Source organism: Pieris rapae, chromosome 15, assembly GCF_905147795.1.
Source record: "Pieris rapae chromosome 15, ilPieRapa1.1, whole genome shotgun sequence".
Classification (NCBI taxonomy): domain Eukaryota; kingdom Metazoa; phylum Arthropoda; class Insecta; order Lepidoptera; family Pieridae; genus Pieris; species Pieris rapae.
In genome coordinates, this window is record NC_059523.1 from 6,267,173 (window position 1) to 6,283,634 (window position 16,462).

The 16,462-nt window shown below is 32.6% G+C and overlaps 1 protein-coding gene and 1 non-coding gene across 3 annotated transcripts in view; one reads left to right on the forward strand and one right to left on the reverse strand.

The window, feature by feature from the left end:
• Window positions 1-531: 531 nt before the first annotated feature.
• LOC110996769 (cadherin-86C) overlaps window positions 532-16,462 on the reverse strand; it is a 107,039-nt gene continuing 91,108 nt past the window's right edge. Inside the window, exons 6-15 of one of the 2 annotated variants that reach the window (XM_022264595.2) lie at window positions 14,337-14,462; window positions 13,633-13,897; window positions 7,340-7,532; window positions 6,725-6,968; window positions 5,646-6,231; window positions 5,185-5,527; window positions 4,293-4,440; window positions 4,087-4,217; window positions 3,434-3,760; window positions 533-3,309 (exon numbers count right to left, since the gene is read on the reverse strand). In XM_022264595.2, coding sequence (XP_022120287.2) covers window positions 885-3,309; window positions 3,434-3,760; window positions 4,087-4,217; window positions 4,293-4,440; window positions 5,185-5,527; window positions 5,646-6,231; window positions 6,725-6,968; window positions 7,340-7,532; window positions 13,633-13,897; window positions 14,337-14,462 — 4,788 coding nt within the window. In that variant the 3' untranslated portion in view covers window positions 533-884. Of the gene's footprint in view, window positions 3,310-3,433; window positions 3,761-4,086; window positions 4,218-4,292; window positions 4,441-5,184; window positions 5,528-5,645; window positions 6,232-6,724; window positions 6,969-7,339; window positions 7,533-13,632; window positions 13,898-14,336; window positions 14,463-16,462 lie in introns of both variants that reach the window. The other variant, XM_022264596.2, reaches the window with a different exon arrangement.
• LOC123689853 lies at window positions 4,591-4,709 on the forward strand. The gene has a single exon (XR_006750726.1). It is a non-coding gene; the product is annotated as a 5S ribosomal RNA (ribosomal RNA).

Sequence of the window (16,462 nt, forward strand, 5' to 3'; positions counted from 1 at the left end):
TTATATCGTGGTTGAATAGGCGTTTAAAAATACGATAACATTTTCTTTTTTGTTGTTTTCTGTTAAAAGCAATGATTACTAATCAATGGTCCCTAGGTATTATTTTAAAGACAGTGTTTTTTGAGTGGTCTATAGGATTTGATTTCTTTTAAAAGTTAAGCTTAAGCCTATGGTACCATTGTATTGCTCTATAAAAGTTTGGAAGAATTTATTCGTTAAGTGACATTAAATGATTATTTTATTTATTAACTAATGAAATGTACTTTCAAAAACGGTACTTCTAAGATAGTCCATTTTTTACTTATCCTTTAGCAGTAATAAGGCGTTTGTAATATATCTAGATATATTATATTAAAAATATTTGTAAAATCTTATGACATTCCTATGCAATATCATGCAAAAGAACCACAAAAACTTTAGTCACTGCGACGATATATATATTTTCTTCGTGGTTTGTAATAAATATGATTAATTTTTATTGAGATATTTCGTCAGGTTAATAAGAAACAAACGATTTAGGATTCATATTATAATTATTAATAACTTTATAATATTTTGTAACAAATAGGTACCGATTATTTCGATCAGGATCAATTAGATAAAAATATTATTTACAATGAATTTAAAGCTATAAATAGTATGTGATTTATTTTTATATTTACAGTACAAATTCTTAACTTAAATATAAACAGTCATTTAATGAAGGCAGTTTGATCATAATTTAATTCCGTATAATCTATGGGTTTATTTACATTTCTATAAATTATATAATACTTTAGGACGGAATGTTCACAGTTCACTCCACAAAATAATAAGGCACTTCACGAATAATTTACTTAGAAAAAATGGGTATAGTAAATATTATGTATATTTATGATTAATATTTAATAGGATGTTGAACTACTATCTGGTCTTAATTGTTTAGTTTGTACATCGTCATAGGCGATGGTAAAAACACTTTTCTTCTCAGTTATGGGCAACCTTTTAATATTACCGGTTTGTTGAGCGAGTGTAGTCATAGCAATACCCGAATCATTGTCATCTATTTTTGTATGAATTTTATTGATTGATGTTTCGCCACCTATATTTATTTTTGAAACGTGGACTTCCGAGCCCTTGCGATCTTTATCATAGCTTGTAGATATTGAGATGCTATGTGTTAGTGCACTTTCGGGAATTTCTTGTTTATCCTTGTTTCTTACTTCATCCTGATTCACATAGATCGGTTGCTGCTCGACTGATTGTCTTCTTGGTAAAGCCGGAGCTTTCGAATCTGTTTTTAGGTACTTTGGAATATGTGTTGGTTGTATGTGGCAGAGTGGATTTTGATTTTCATATTGGCGCTCATACCTATGCTCCGAGTGTTGAAGTAACGGATGAGCATCAGGGAAAGGTCCTTCAGGAACAGGTGTAACCTTTCCTTCTTTTAAAATACGGGGATGAATAAATTCACTTTCCTTTTCTTTGAAGTTTTTTTTTACCTCAGTTTCCGTTTGATCTTTTGGCATTATCTTACCGTAACGCCCGACTCTTTCTTGATTTTTCGCCACGTCAGCTTTAGTTTTTGACGGCCGTTTAGGTTTATCCGGAACAATTTTTTCAACTGAGGTCTTCGAGGTTGTTGCTGCTGGTTTTTTGCTGTACCACTGCATGTATCTTGGCAAACTCTTTAATGGCGCTTTTGCATCGGTTTCTTGTTTTGATTCTTCATTTTTATAACTTTTGCTTTCGTCCTTTTTTGAACTAGAAGATTCATCTTTTATTTCAAAGTCCTTTGTTAATTTTCCATAATTGTTATCGTCACGAGTTTCTGTAGAAGAATCTGTTTTCAATGGAATTTTAAGGCTTTTGCCAGTGCTACTACTTACACTCTGACTTCCTCTACTGCTTCCGTGATCAAGAGAAAAAGATTCAGAAATTTTATTCATCGGAGATATATCTCCCTCCCTGGCCTTGTTTTTCTGACGAGTATACAATTTTTCATCCAGAGAATCTGAGATTTCCAGTAAAATTTCCTTTTTTAATTTTTCTTTTCTATCAAGATCACCTAATTTTATTTTTGTGGAACACATAGTTTCATTTTTTGAAGTAATAACTGTGCTTTTAGTTACATCTCCAAAGTGCCTTGTGTGCTCTTCCCTTTCATTTGTTTTACTTATTTTAACATGTTTTTCACTGTCCAAAGACGGTGATGCTTCGCTTTCTTCTAAAATTGGAGTTTTTATTTTTCTTTTAACATCGTATGTTCGCATACTTCTTCGTGGATCTTTGTATTTAATTTTTTTCTTTGATTTCTTTCTCTTTAGCCATGTTGGTTTTCTATTGTCATCCTTTGTAGAGATTTGAGATTCTTCTTCACTATATGAATCATTGTCACTCCTTGATTTTCTTTTAATGTCATTAAATACTTGTGGCTCAGTTTGAGTTCCAATATGGCATTCTGTTTGAGTGGCCATTACAGAATGACCGGGTAAGCTTTGTGTTTCTAATTTACTTTCTACTTGGGAAGCAGTCTCTTGGTTTTGAAGCATTTTTTCGCGTTCGACAAGTATTTGGTGTAAAAGTTCATTTTGCTTTCGCAACGATGTCTCTAATAACTCTTGATTAATTGTAGATTTATTTTGGATATCCAATAAAGCTGACTGTAAATACTCAGCTTTTAATGGTACCGTACCAGGAACCTCTGGATGTAAGTTGTTGTAGTCGTGTAATTTACTGCCATCATATTGATTTTGTGCATTACCTTGACCTGCTTTCCCAATAGATATATCGTCTAAGTCTGTCACTAGTTTGGAGTTCATACGTTCTCTTATATGTTTAGCTTCTTCTCCTTGTTCTCTGATAAATCTTTCCATTAATAACTCTTTACCATTGTCTACAACAACATATTGCGTTTGTGGTATTAAAGTCACAGGACGTTGTTGATGTACAGGAAGATTAACGTAACGTTCTTCTTCATTGTGCCCCCGTGTTACTAATCTTAATATTTCTGTATTTCCATCTCGTATAAAATATTGGTCCCTTGCAAGAGAAGTTGGAGCATTTACTTTATCATGATATTCAAGTTTAATTCTATTTTCATCTTTATCGTCGATATTCTTGATACCTTCAGACTTGACGGCGATACCAACATCTGACCCTCGGTCTATTTCATGTCTGCGTATTGAATCATTATCTTGTTCTTTTCTATGATGGAGTGTTGCGATCCGGTCGTACCCATTTTCAAGATCTTCAATGTATTCTTTGTGTTTGTTGGCAAAAGCTTGTTGAAGCTGCATTTCCTTGGTGTAAATAATTTTAGGTCCATCCCTGAAATGAGACAAAGTGTGTCAATAATATAGTGTTTCAAAATTAAGAAATTATTTGATACTTTGTGACAATTTTTCAATTACTTAATTGTAAGTAGGTTAGTACATTAACTACTAAAGCATACCTATTCCTTAAAGAATGCCTAGTATCATCATATTTATAATCGTTGTCTTCGGCGGCATGCACAAACTCATGCTGAATGTCGCCAGGTGTCGATGAAGGTTTCGTCATCTCTTTAGACTTTTGATTTCTTTTATTAAACTTCCACTGTGTCGGTTTTGTTCTCAAATCAGTTTGTTCTGCGCTCCAAGCTTCCCGTCTCCTCCACTCGCTTGACCTTACTGATCTATTTTCTATTTTTTGCGTCGACTTGTTTTCCCTCCCAAGTCTCTTGTCCCGTACCACTAAATGCACGTCGTCTTCTGTGGAGTTGACACGTATCACTCTTTTCCTAGAATTTATTAATGGATATCTATGTACCTAGCGGTTTGACTTATGTTCAATGTATATGAATAGTGCCATAATTTTACAGTGATGTGGTGTCATGCATGCACGGACTAAAAATAATAAATATTTAATAAGTACATAACCAATGTCTCGGGTACAAAACATATTAATATTAGGAGCAAAACATTTGTATAACATCTTGTTATAGAAGCGTGTCATCGAATAGGGAAAAGTTTGTGCGGCAATGGGACAATGAAAGCTTACTAGTGACGTTAGTTTTGTTATTATTAAGCAATGTCAAAGCTAGATTTTATTAAAATAAATATCTACCTGGGGGGCATGTAGAGAGGGCATCCTTCACATATACAACAACAAATTAAAAGCAGTAGCACCAGCGCCACCAAAACTGCTAATAAAATTAACAACCAGAACAACAATCTGTTCTCTGCTCTGTATAAACTCTGTAATAAAAAAGGTAAATTAGCATCTTAATTTTTATACAAATATGTAATATTTTATTTCATTGCTATGCTTACAGATTCATCCTTATTCGATGTTGAAGTTTGATCATTTGGAACCACTCCAGTGGTATAAACCGTTTTATTTTTCGCAAGTTGTTCTTGTAGTTTCGCTACATTTATAGCACTATTTTGTGATGATCGCACTACGGCAATAACTTCGCTCCTAGAAAAAAAATGCCTGATTAGATGTCTTGGAACGAAGTTACTTATCGCCCGTTGCGAAAGGGGGCTAGACGGAAAAAAATTAAGACCGAAAGTTTTAACGACACTTTTTGTTATAGTTGTTCTATTTTATATTTTCGATATAGCTATCGCCAACGTCCATACCACGTTGAATACACCGGTTCTCGTCCGATCACCGAAGTTAAGCAACGTCGGGCGAGGTCAGTACTTGGATGGGTGACCGCCTGGGAACACCTCGTGATGTTGGCATTTTTTTTTCTTTTCGAAGGTATAAGAAATTAAATTTTTCGAATCACTAATACTACTTTGAACTAATATCACACCGAGAACAGCTTATACCAGGAGATGAACCAGCTGAGACTGACTTTAAGCATTTAAACCACGAAATATGCTTAATAATGATTGTACCACTTAATTTAAAAGGTTATTTTACTATTCAATCCCTGCGTAACACAACAACATCATCCTTCTTCCTCTTTTACATTCCTGGTCTCTTAAAACTTTTATAGACGATTAATATAATATTTGTGTCAAGAAAGTCTATCTATTACTGTGATACCAATTAAAATATAAATTAATCGAAAGGGACTTCGTTCCAGTTTTTATTACATACAAACGTTTGAACTTTACTAATTGAGGGCTACAAAGGTATTCCAAGTAAATATTATACATAATAAAAAAAGAAAAACCAAACTTTTCTAAACATAAATTTTTGGCTACTTACTTTTCTTGACTAGATTGATCGTTTTGATCAGATGTACTGTAATCATTGCCCTTGTACGGTTTTATTTCAATTATATTGACTTTGCCCCCTGATAGAGTACTTAATAATTCCTCTAATTTCTTCCTATCTGGATTTGATCCGGGAATGATGAAGGACATGGTTCTTGTTTTACTTTCTGGAGGGTAGATTTTAACTGTAGTTGTGGAGGATAATCTTGGGATACCGAGGTCATATGCTCTAATTGTTAGAACAAACACCTCACTATCTCCGTCACTATCTCGTTTTCGTCTTCGTGCGTTATCTTTTTTTGTCCTCTTTAATGGCTCTAAAAGATACAGTTCACCTGAAAATTGAATTATCGGCGTGAAATTATTCCAAGTTCATCAGGAAGCGACCTAACAACTGAGGATTGTTCTTTGTAGTTATTGAAACATGTAAATTTAAACAAGCTTAATATTTACCTGTTCCTTCATTAATAGCAAATTTTCCATCTTTATTTCCCTCAATAATTTCGTATCTAACTAAATTATTTGGTGGTTCTGCATCTTTATCAACTGCTTTCACGAACGCCGATGACGTAAAATTGCTCAAACTCGGCGACAATACAAATTCATATAACGTCTTTTCAAACTCTGGTGGGTTATCATTTACATCTAATAACTTAATTATTAATGGCACAGTTACTCTTAAACCTACCCCATCATTATCTCTAGCCTCTACTAAAAAATGCAGGTCTGGCATTGCTTCCCGGTCAAAACCGTGGTTATTGGTTGCAACTGTGATCCAGCCAGATATAGGATCTAAATTTAACGATGTGTTTTGATATCCTAGTATGGCAGTATATTGGATTTTCCCAAAGACTCCGGTATCAACGTCATCGGCTTGTACTTGAACCACTCTAGCACCGGCGGTAATGTTCTCTGGAAGCTCCACTTCATATGATAAGGCTAGGAATACTGGTGCATTATCATTGACATCGTTAAGGTAGACAGTAACATTTGCCGTCGCTGATAGGTTTGTTGCTGGACCAAGTTCTTGAGCCAAAATCTGAAAAGAGTCATAATTAATAAGTTTGGGACAGACATGTGTTCAGAAATATTTTTAGCAGTAGTTAATGTCTAGGAGTATTAACAACGGATATATCTTTATATTTAGACAATAAATATACAGGACTAATATAATTTCAAATTCTTTAACACTAAAAATATGTATTTTATAATAAAATATAATTGAAGTAATTTTAATTATTTTAGCTAGCTGTTCCATGTGTTAAATTTAACAGTTTTTGTTATTATTATGGTTTGTAGTATTGTAATAATAGTCTTGTTAAGAGTACGGCATACATATACATATTAAAAATATTTCTTTAACTTGTTTTTATGTTGGTTAACGTTTATTACAATACCCTATCTGTGGTAGATTAGTATACTCAAATTTATAATCATAAATTCTGTTCATCGGTTTAGAGACCGTAAGGGCACCAATTGGCCTTTGTCCATGGGTCAATGTTTAGCAATTTTTATCATAAGAGATACTGTACCTGAAATATAACTGATTTTCTAGCTTCGAAATCCAGCATAGTGTTATCTCGCACTTTGATAATGAATTGAGCATGTCTTTCAGCAACTGTTGGCGATATCTCGAATGTTCCATTGTTACCCAACAAAGATAGGGAGAACACTCCATTCTTTCCCGCGTCGTTGTCGTTGACTTGAGGAATAAATGGATCACTAAATGTTAGCGCCGTGCCTTGTGGAGCATTCTCATCCAAATATGTGATGTAGCTGAAATTGTTAACAGAAAAATAGAGTTTCAAGTGCTTTACAGTTGACAGCAGCTAGGTCCTGTGAGAGGAATATAATATATACCGGAGGTCCCAGATTAAACTTCTAGTGATGAGATATTTTTTCGGGCTATAAGAAATAGGACATCGAATTACAGAAATACATCGGACTATGTCTTCTCTTTTATGGAATTGAATTGAGTTGAAGACAAGAAAATTGTTGAACATTAAATAGATAACAATTTAACATCAATCTTTCTTATGTGCTACAATAGGTATCATTACTATATTACCTACATTACTATAATAAGTATCACTGTGTGGTGCAATGGGCACACATAGGCAAATCAAAATTTATTTTGTAAAACTTACGATTCATTCTCAAAATATGGCGGAGAGTTGTCCCGTTCTGGAAGGATAAAGGCCAGCTGAACGGTGGACGACATAGCTTCAGGCTCCTCTCTCGATAGGCGAACTTCTTCAGCAACAACGGTCAAAAGAATTGGAGTACCCGCATGGGAGATTGCTGCTATTTCTTCTATGGGTCTCTCCAGAGTTACTTCTCCTGAAAAGATTTAGTCAAAGTTTCAATTCGCCAATTCTTCATTCGAATTTATGTAGAATTCGATTTTTTAAATATCCTTCAACTATTTTTGTTTTTATATATTATTAAATTATAGTGTTGAAGCGACATCTATCATAAACGTCAATAATCATTTTCAAGTCGGCAACGCGTTTTTCAATCATGCATTAAAAGGTTTTAGTTCCATTTATCAGATGGCGTTGCTTTCCCTGACAACTTAATATTATAGTCAAAATTATTTTTTTATATTATAATATATGTCGAAGTATCATGTTCATTATATTTTAATAATCACAGACAATTTAGTTCAAAACCGTAATTATTTAAGCATCTCTTGGTATACTTTATTTACCAATATTAATAGATTAGAACAAATTAACAGCTATTTGATGATAGTCTGTAGTAATTTAATAGTCTTTATTATTTAAGTTGAAGCAATGCTTTAGTACCAGCGCCATTGCTCCGACATATAACTTTCATCAAATTTAATTATAATATGTATACATCAATATAATTTTTTACATTTTATAATTATCTGATACTGGTACAACGACATCTATGGTAAACGTAATGTACCATTATGCTAGCGCGATCACAAACTTTTACTTTAATTATTATAAGCGAAACAAGATGAGATCAAATTACATTTGAAATTTCAAAACGAATGTTGATGATATGACATGAATTGTAGTTTCGTATAATTATTATAGATTCAAGATTATAAAAAAATAACTTTAAATAAAATAATCAAAAACATTAAATATATATCCTATAATATGTACATACATCATAAATTGTGTGTGTGTGTTAGAATATATGTGTATCGTAAAATTTTAGAACCAGATAACAATCTACGATTTTTTTTACTATTTAGAAAACCAACGATTTCTAGTTTGCAAATCACATCTTAAGCCTTGCATGACAATATCAGACAATGCTACACCACCATACAATACACTATAATCTAAGAATTTAGAAAATTAAAACTGCCGTGTTACTTGCCGTATCATTCACATTTATCCCAACGATATCCATTTTACAAACCAGCGATAAACAAAAAGAATGATCTCCAATTTTTTTATTAAAAAAAAACTACTTTTATTTTGAAATTAGAACATTACCACCGTCCTCGATGTCCTTGTCCCAGTCATATTGATTTATAAACTATATTGAACTCGAATTTGTTCTTTGCTTTGACTTTGAATTAATGCTAAGAGAACAACTTAGTTGCAATTTTACAAACTGAATTGCATATTGCAGCCCGACAAAACGTAAATTAAATTATTCCGTACACAAAGCTTGGAATTTTAATATTATAAGCGAGGCTTATTATGAAATAAAAGCTTTTGCTGGCCTTTGCAAACAATGGTAGGAGGCGTGACAGCAGGGCCCATGTACTAATGAGGTATTCTGTGTTTAATAGAATGCAACCTTGCATTTGTAGAGACCATCTGACCAACGAATATCATTTACATTTAGTTAAGACAAACTGACAAAAAATATATCCGTTGCTCAATGCGTTTATATTTTTAAACGTTTATAATGCACTTATTTGAAGCTTTCAGTTTTTAATTAGGTTTCAATTGGTCAATTTTTTTTATAGAACAGGGGGCAAACGGGCAGGAGGCTCACCTGATGACCGGGGACACCGAAGCCCATGGACACTCTCAATGCCAGAGGGCTAGCGATTGCGTTGCTGGCCTTTTAAGAATTGGTAAAAATAGATAGCCGGGAAATAAAGAAATCATTGGTAAAAAAAAATTGTGGCACTGGTTGTGCTATAGCTATACAGAATATCTTTAGCTATACAGAGTATTGGTGTAAGATTCATATACCAGTCTTAGCGTTTGATTTTCGTGTGGCAAAAATGTATTAGATTTTGATACGGCAGTGTCACGCTTGTCTTTCCGTTATCGTATGTTTCCGATGTAGAATCAATATCTCTACTAAATATAAAGTTTAAAAATTGAATTTGTCACTCTTAACAAATTTAGAAGGTTACCAACCGGCCCCGGGTTTCAGTTCTGCTTTTTTATCATTTGCATTTCTTTTCTTTGTAAATAATTTTTAGTCACAAAGTAATTTTATTAATTCTTTTTTGTTTTAGTATTCATGGAATAAATTAATTCTGGGACAATCAACTGCCCCCTGCCCCTCTATAGTCTGTTATGCTAATAACAGTGCCGTTTGTATATAAAACAATGTTTTTAGTTTGTATCAGGAAGCTCGATTTGTTAATTGACAAAGTTTTGAGTAACCTAAAACGTTATAAATGTGTTCAAATGGGTCACGCGAAGGTGGAGTTGAAGAGGTGAACAAGTTATTATGAAACTGTTGTCTGTTGCCCACTAAAAATTTATCAGCCTGAATCTATAATGGAGACACAATTCGTCTTTATTAGGAAATAAAGTTTTAAGAAATTAAATAATCCAAACAAACATTTATTTCTAAAAAGGGTTTAAGTATTGGTAATGAATAGCATTAGATCTATTAAACATTGTTTTAATTATTACCAACTTAAAAGATCCTGATTTTAATATTGAGTTTTTGTATTGAAATCATAGTTGCATATATCGTCGAACTTTGTTTGTTTTCATTATGATACCATAATAATAGGCCTCATTTAAAGAATATTTTCACACGTTTATTATTTGTAAAATACTTCTTTTTTACTTAACACTGGGGCGACGAATTTTTCGCTCAAGTACTGTGTTTTTAAATACATTTTCTTTTAGCTTATTTTTTATGTTTTTCATTTGTTTATTAAAGCCACGAAACAAAACAAAACGAAACGAAAAAACTTTTACATTTTCACTGTTATCAGTGTGTGGCATTTTCCACAGAATAGGATTAATACCTATTTATATTTTATTTGATTAAACTAATGCCCTAAATCCTATCAAGAGATGAGTTAGTGTACGTGCAAACAACTAAATAAGATTATAATAAAATGGCTTTCACTTTTATATTTACTTATACACAGTATGTGTCCTTATACACAGTATGTGTAGTCCTTTACATTTTATTAGAGATGTTGTTGCTACCACTAAAGTCCCAAACAAAATCAAGCGATCACGATACACGACAGATAAAGTATAAGCTAAAGAATAGCTTATTAGATAAAGAGTCTGACTTACTCTTATGTTAATCTTTTTATAGCCGCAGTGGATATACCTTTGTACATCACGTGTAACTGAATCTCTGCTATACTAACAGGGTTACCAATGGCCATTAAAAGCAGCTCGGGTTGTTAGCTTTGTTTATGCATAAATATGTAGTTATCAAACTATTTATTTAGCAATCTAAAAGAAAACTTGTTTTAATAATATTTTGTGTTTTGGTTTTTCATATGTTTAAGTTTCCACTGACATAAATAAAACATAACCTTATAAAGTGTGTCTTCTCCGATAGTAATAATTAACGATAAAGTATTATATTTTCGGGTCTTAATAATTTTTTCATTGAATAGTCACACTTATAACAAACGCCTTAAAGAAGCTTAAAAAAAGTACTGCGAAAACTTGTATAAACATAATTTTGTCTTTAAAAAGTTTCCAATTGTTATCAGGTAATAAATTATTCAACCCTTTCAAAAGCTTACCGCGCCTAGTTCGAAACCTGTGGTGAAACACTAAACTACATTGTAGCGATATGAAGGCTACATCACGATTACTAAAGCTAATTTAAAAGTTAAATACATTACGGAACGAAATTCCATTTTAACGGCGCCCATTTCATACAAAATTCAAGCATACTATGACTTCGTATACGGAACGATTAGGATGTCGACTACAGATGAATTTCAGATTTTTTTATAGAACAAAGGTGCAGGAGGCTCACTTGATGTTAAGTGTACCATCTATCGCTGCCCATGGACACTCTCAATGCCAGGTTTGGAAATACAGTCAAGTGGGTAGCTGCCAAATAGCGGTAATGCGCGGTAAAAACTTTTTAAATTAAGTTGTTGCACGTAAATGTGATTTTCCGATCGTGTGTTTACGTTTTCTTTTGTGTCCTATCGAATTATAAAAGAAACTGCTCTTATGTCTGCGCACACACATAAATAAAGTTCTGTACTGTAAAAAATACAGGCACCGCTCATAAATTTACTAAATTGAATAATGACCGTTCATAAAACCAAACTTATAGTTATGCGAAAGTAATATATTTTACGAGAGGTGCTTAAATAAATTCCAAGCTATTATTTTAAGAAAGAAAGTTCAAACGACCCTTTGTTTGAAATTATTAAGTGTATCATTAATGCTCATGAAAATAATGATCTGTTTTAATGTCTACACAGCTATACAAATTCACGCATTTTTAAGGTAATTTCAAAATCTTATCACCATAATATTGCTCCTGCAATCAAGGCTATAGGCAATCACTAATACTTATTTGTGCTTTTTTCAATGCGTTTACTACTGGAAAATAATTATAATAATTCTTTCACATTTCAAGACTAATAGAATATACCTTCTAGAATTTAAGTTATGAATTCAACTAAAAAGTTAAAAAATGTTCTAAAAATAATTTCTTTTTTTGAAACATAGAGCCTAAGCTTACTAACTACAACTTCTTGCAACCTTTTAAATTATTATTAAAATTTAAATAATATTTAAAATGTATAATTACCTATTTAAATTATACACATTATTTTAAAAACATAAAAATTACCTGGGTTTTTAAATAACAATAATTTCGCAAAATAATTACAAGAACGTTAGACGAAACAAGAAAACGTTACGGTAAATTGTAAACCTATATTTTACATTCTTAAAAGCAGGAAGTCGGAATGATGGACAATGGGTACATATATCTTCTTCACAAGCAAGGGAAGAAAATTGGCACTTGGAGGTACGATCTTAACACACGATTTTGCCTACATAATTAGGGGCTATACCCTAAAGCGAGGTTGCGACAATGTATGGATGGATTCCTTTGGATAAATCCTATTTTATATTCTTTATGGGTCCATAAATAGAGGTTTTACGTGTCGTTCTAAAGAAAAATAAATACGCGCTGCGTGCGTTTTAGGATGGGTATAATAATTGTATGATCTTTGACTGCTTATTATTTAACGTCGGGTATTATAGCGAGCATTTAAATTTAGAATAATAAGGCAATATTCATATCCTTAACATCAATGTGCATATTTTTATATGATATAGTCTTAAATGATTTTTTGTAAATGGGGTTTATAAACACGTCATCAATATTTTTGTTATGAATACTATATGGCGTAATAAATAGCCAATTTCGATAACAGAATGGTTAAATTAGATTGTTAAATATTTCTCTCGCACATATTATGACGACTCTAAAGATGTCTCGAATATACAATATTAGTATTGCATATTTGTTTCACGTCTGTATTAAAGAGATAAAGTTAAATGTATTGTAAACAGAGTTCCAATGTAGCGATTTTAGAATGAATAAATAGATTAGAAGTAAATTATTCGATACATATCAATACCATGAAGGCGAAATGGCGTGAGATTGTTTAGATTTCCTTTGATTTAGTGTATTTACAAACTATCGTGTTATTCGTGTTTATTTAATCTTTAATCTTAATCACGTGGTTTCATGTCAAGTAACGGACGTAATTTCTTATTAGCAAAGCCCAATATATGAGTTACGTAGAGTTTGTTGCATTTTGTGCAGGTACCACAAGCTATCCTTCCATAGAGTAGCTTGAAGTGAATTAATTTTTTGGATCGTGTACCTTTAATTCGAATATTATCTTCTTTCATACATAATAAGATACAACTGTTTTAACTAACTGCAACGCTTTAAATGTTTAGCACACATACACGTAAAAATCAACTAAGAAACATCTTTGAATCGTCGGTTGTTGTAAAAGGGTAGTTAATACCCATGAAAGCAAAAGCAGAGGTTTTATAAACATAGATACTGTTGCATATTATGCACTCTTATAGAGTATAAATGCGTCATCACGGCTTAGTTCATCATTACGATGTTTTTCTTCACTTCATTTATCGCGCATTTGAGTTCGATAGCAAGCCCTAAGCTACAAGACTAACACTGTTTTATTATTATTTATCTTATTTAAACCTATAATTACCTGATGTCTCATTAATATTGAAGAATGGCGTGAACGGGTTTCCCTCTGACACCAAGCCGTATCTGATCTGTCGTGGGGCTCCCTTGTCTCCATCTTCAGCTCGGACTTTAACAACAACATCGCCTGGCGCCACCTGTCTTGGCAGGTGTGTGATCGGTGGTGCCGACGTGAACACTGGTGGCATGTCTTGGACATCTTGAACTACGACAACCACTTCTAAGCCCGCTATGTTTCGTGTGTCTTTGCCTAATTCAACGTACGGGTCCTGTAATGTTTGGTATAAGAAAATAGTAGAAAATTACTATATATGCATGCTAATGATGTGACGTAAATTAACAGACTGTTTCCTTGTAAAGTATTCCTACAAATCTATTAGATCTTTAAAACCATAAAGTTATATCCTTCAAATAAATTCGTCTTTTGTACGCTAACGGCCCGGAACACCAAACACGTGTCAAGACTGTAATACCATTCATATAAATACTTCTTTCACATATATGCAAATTATTAGATTTTTTAAAATACCATATATTTTTATAACATAGTTTTGGTGTAATAACTCATATGTAGTCAACATTAATAATTTTACTAACTGTGTATTGTAAATAAATTTCGAATATTTATAAAGTTGACTTTATCCTGCACCAACATAAATTCCTGTTGATATTTTGTAAATTATTTTTTATACTTGAATGATTTCTTACCACAGCTAACAGAGTCAAATGGTACATTGACTGGGCCTCAAAGTCCAAAGGGCCGACTAAGAATATCGTTCCCTCGGTATTCTCTGTGGAGACACGCCGCTGACGGATTGCGAACAATGGTGAACCCTTAAAAGGAACAAAAATAAATTATAATAAACACTCATATTTGTATGCAGCTAGACTGCAATCTATAGGTGAATTAATATAGATTTGATATTCTAGTAAACCTAATAGTGGGTTAGGTTCTCGTTTGTTTCTTTGTTAATAATCGATCCTTGTCTCAGCCTTCCCGTCGTTAGACGACAATATTCCTATCGTTCATTGTCAGTTACTACCAACTTTCTACGTTTCTGTCTCCACGCGTTATTCTTGAGGACCATCCTGCACTATTTAGGTGCTGCGTCATTCATCTGACTCCTTGCTAATCTATTTCCCTTTCTCACTCCGTCACCAGAAGTGGGATTGGGTATGAATACTCAATCCATAACGCTTCCTCTTCAGTTTAGCTATATCCTGAACACCAAAATATGATGACATTTGTCTACGTACGTACGTTTCGTACTCATCATTTCTCTTGTTTGGGGTTTGCTCGTCAATATAAGCTATGAGAGCAATTTGTATCGATCATTATAAGCTGTCTATACGTTACAGAGAAAAACTTTCCTTTATGGACCGTCGATTTAAATGCTCAAAGTTTTAAGTTGCGAAAACTTACTGTTCATGAGATATATTTAACCTTTTCAACGGATTGAAGCTATGTATTATGTATAAAATAATTAAAATAATAATAAACTTATTTTACATAAATAATTTTACATATTTTTAATGTTTTCCGACATTTCGCGTGCTGTACAGCGTGCGTGGTCACAGTGACTGAAAAAGGGGTATTGAATGTCAAAAAGTATCACAGCTGTAGGAAAAGTTGTAATTTAAAGAGTTGTAAATTATGTAAAATAATAAGTAAAGTAAAGTACATAGCTTCAATCCGTTGTTTGATTTCTTCGAATTAAAGTTGTAAATGTTAATTCAATTCTAAATTAATTCAAAATCATACACGATTAAAAGCATTAACATTGCAAATAGTCAAAAGGGTATCATTTCCGTATCGTCGCGTCAATCTGAAGCCGAGTTATTCGCCACGCTCGCAGGATTACACGGCTGCCTGTTATTAATTGCTCACTAATTTGTGCAACGTCATTGCATTAATACCCTTCGATATAATCAGTGGCTTCATGAAACTGATGCACTATTGAGTATTCATAATATCATGGACAAAATATTATAATCTCCCTGCTACAGTTACGTCTATGTAGAAATAAAAAGTAAGGATTTTATAGGTCCAGAATTGAATTTGTAATAACTCTAAGGGTCTGTTTCACAATGTATGGATAAAGTACCAAATAGCTATGCAACACATAAATTATTCGAAAGATAAAAGTCCCGAATAATAAATATGAGGAATAGCGCTATCTGACAGTCGTGAAACGCAAAAATACTGTTTATCCCACCAATCTTAATATATATATTTCTTGTGTGCGTGTGTATGTGACTGAACTCCTCCTAAACGACTGGACCGATTTAGACGAAATTTTTTGTGTGTGTTCAAGGGGATCTGGGAATGGTTTAGATTCACAATTTTGACCGCTGGACAATGTTTTTTTAATTAATTTTCAATTCAATTTCAATATTAGTTGTTGATTGATTGATTTTGGAATGTTTTACATTGGATCCGACAGACGGCGCTACCATCGCAGTGTCAAATTTTAAATAATATTCGAATTTTAATTTTAGTCTGTCCCGAAATTTAAAAAAAGTTTTGTTATCATTGTGTTATATCGTGTGTGACCATGTGCTGGATCGTTAGATATTGTCATAACATTTGTATAATAATTTTCATCAAAATGGCTTATTAAAAATTTAAATTTTGAAATTAAAGACGTGTAGACAGGACAACGTCTGTCGGATCCGCTAGTAAGTTATAAATAGCTTATTTAGATATCCGGACATTGTGACATATGTTAGTCTGTTAAAATCCTTTTATTTAATTTAATTTACAACTCATATTATAGGTCCACGAAAAAATTAATTGTTGTTCAATAAAGTTATTTAAAATATCATCTATTAAA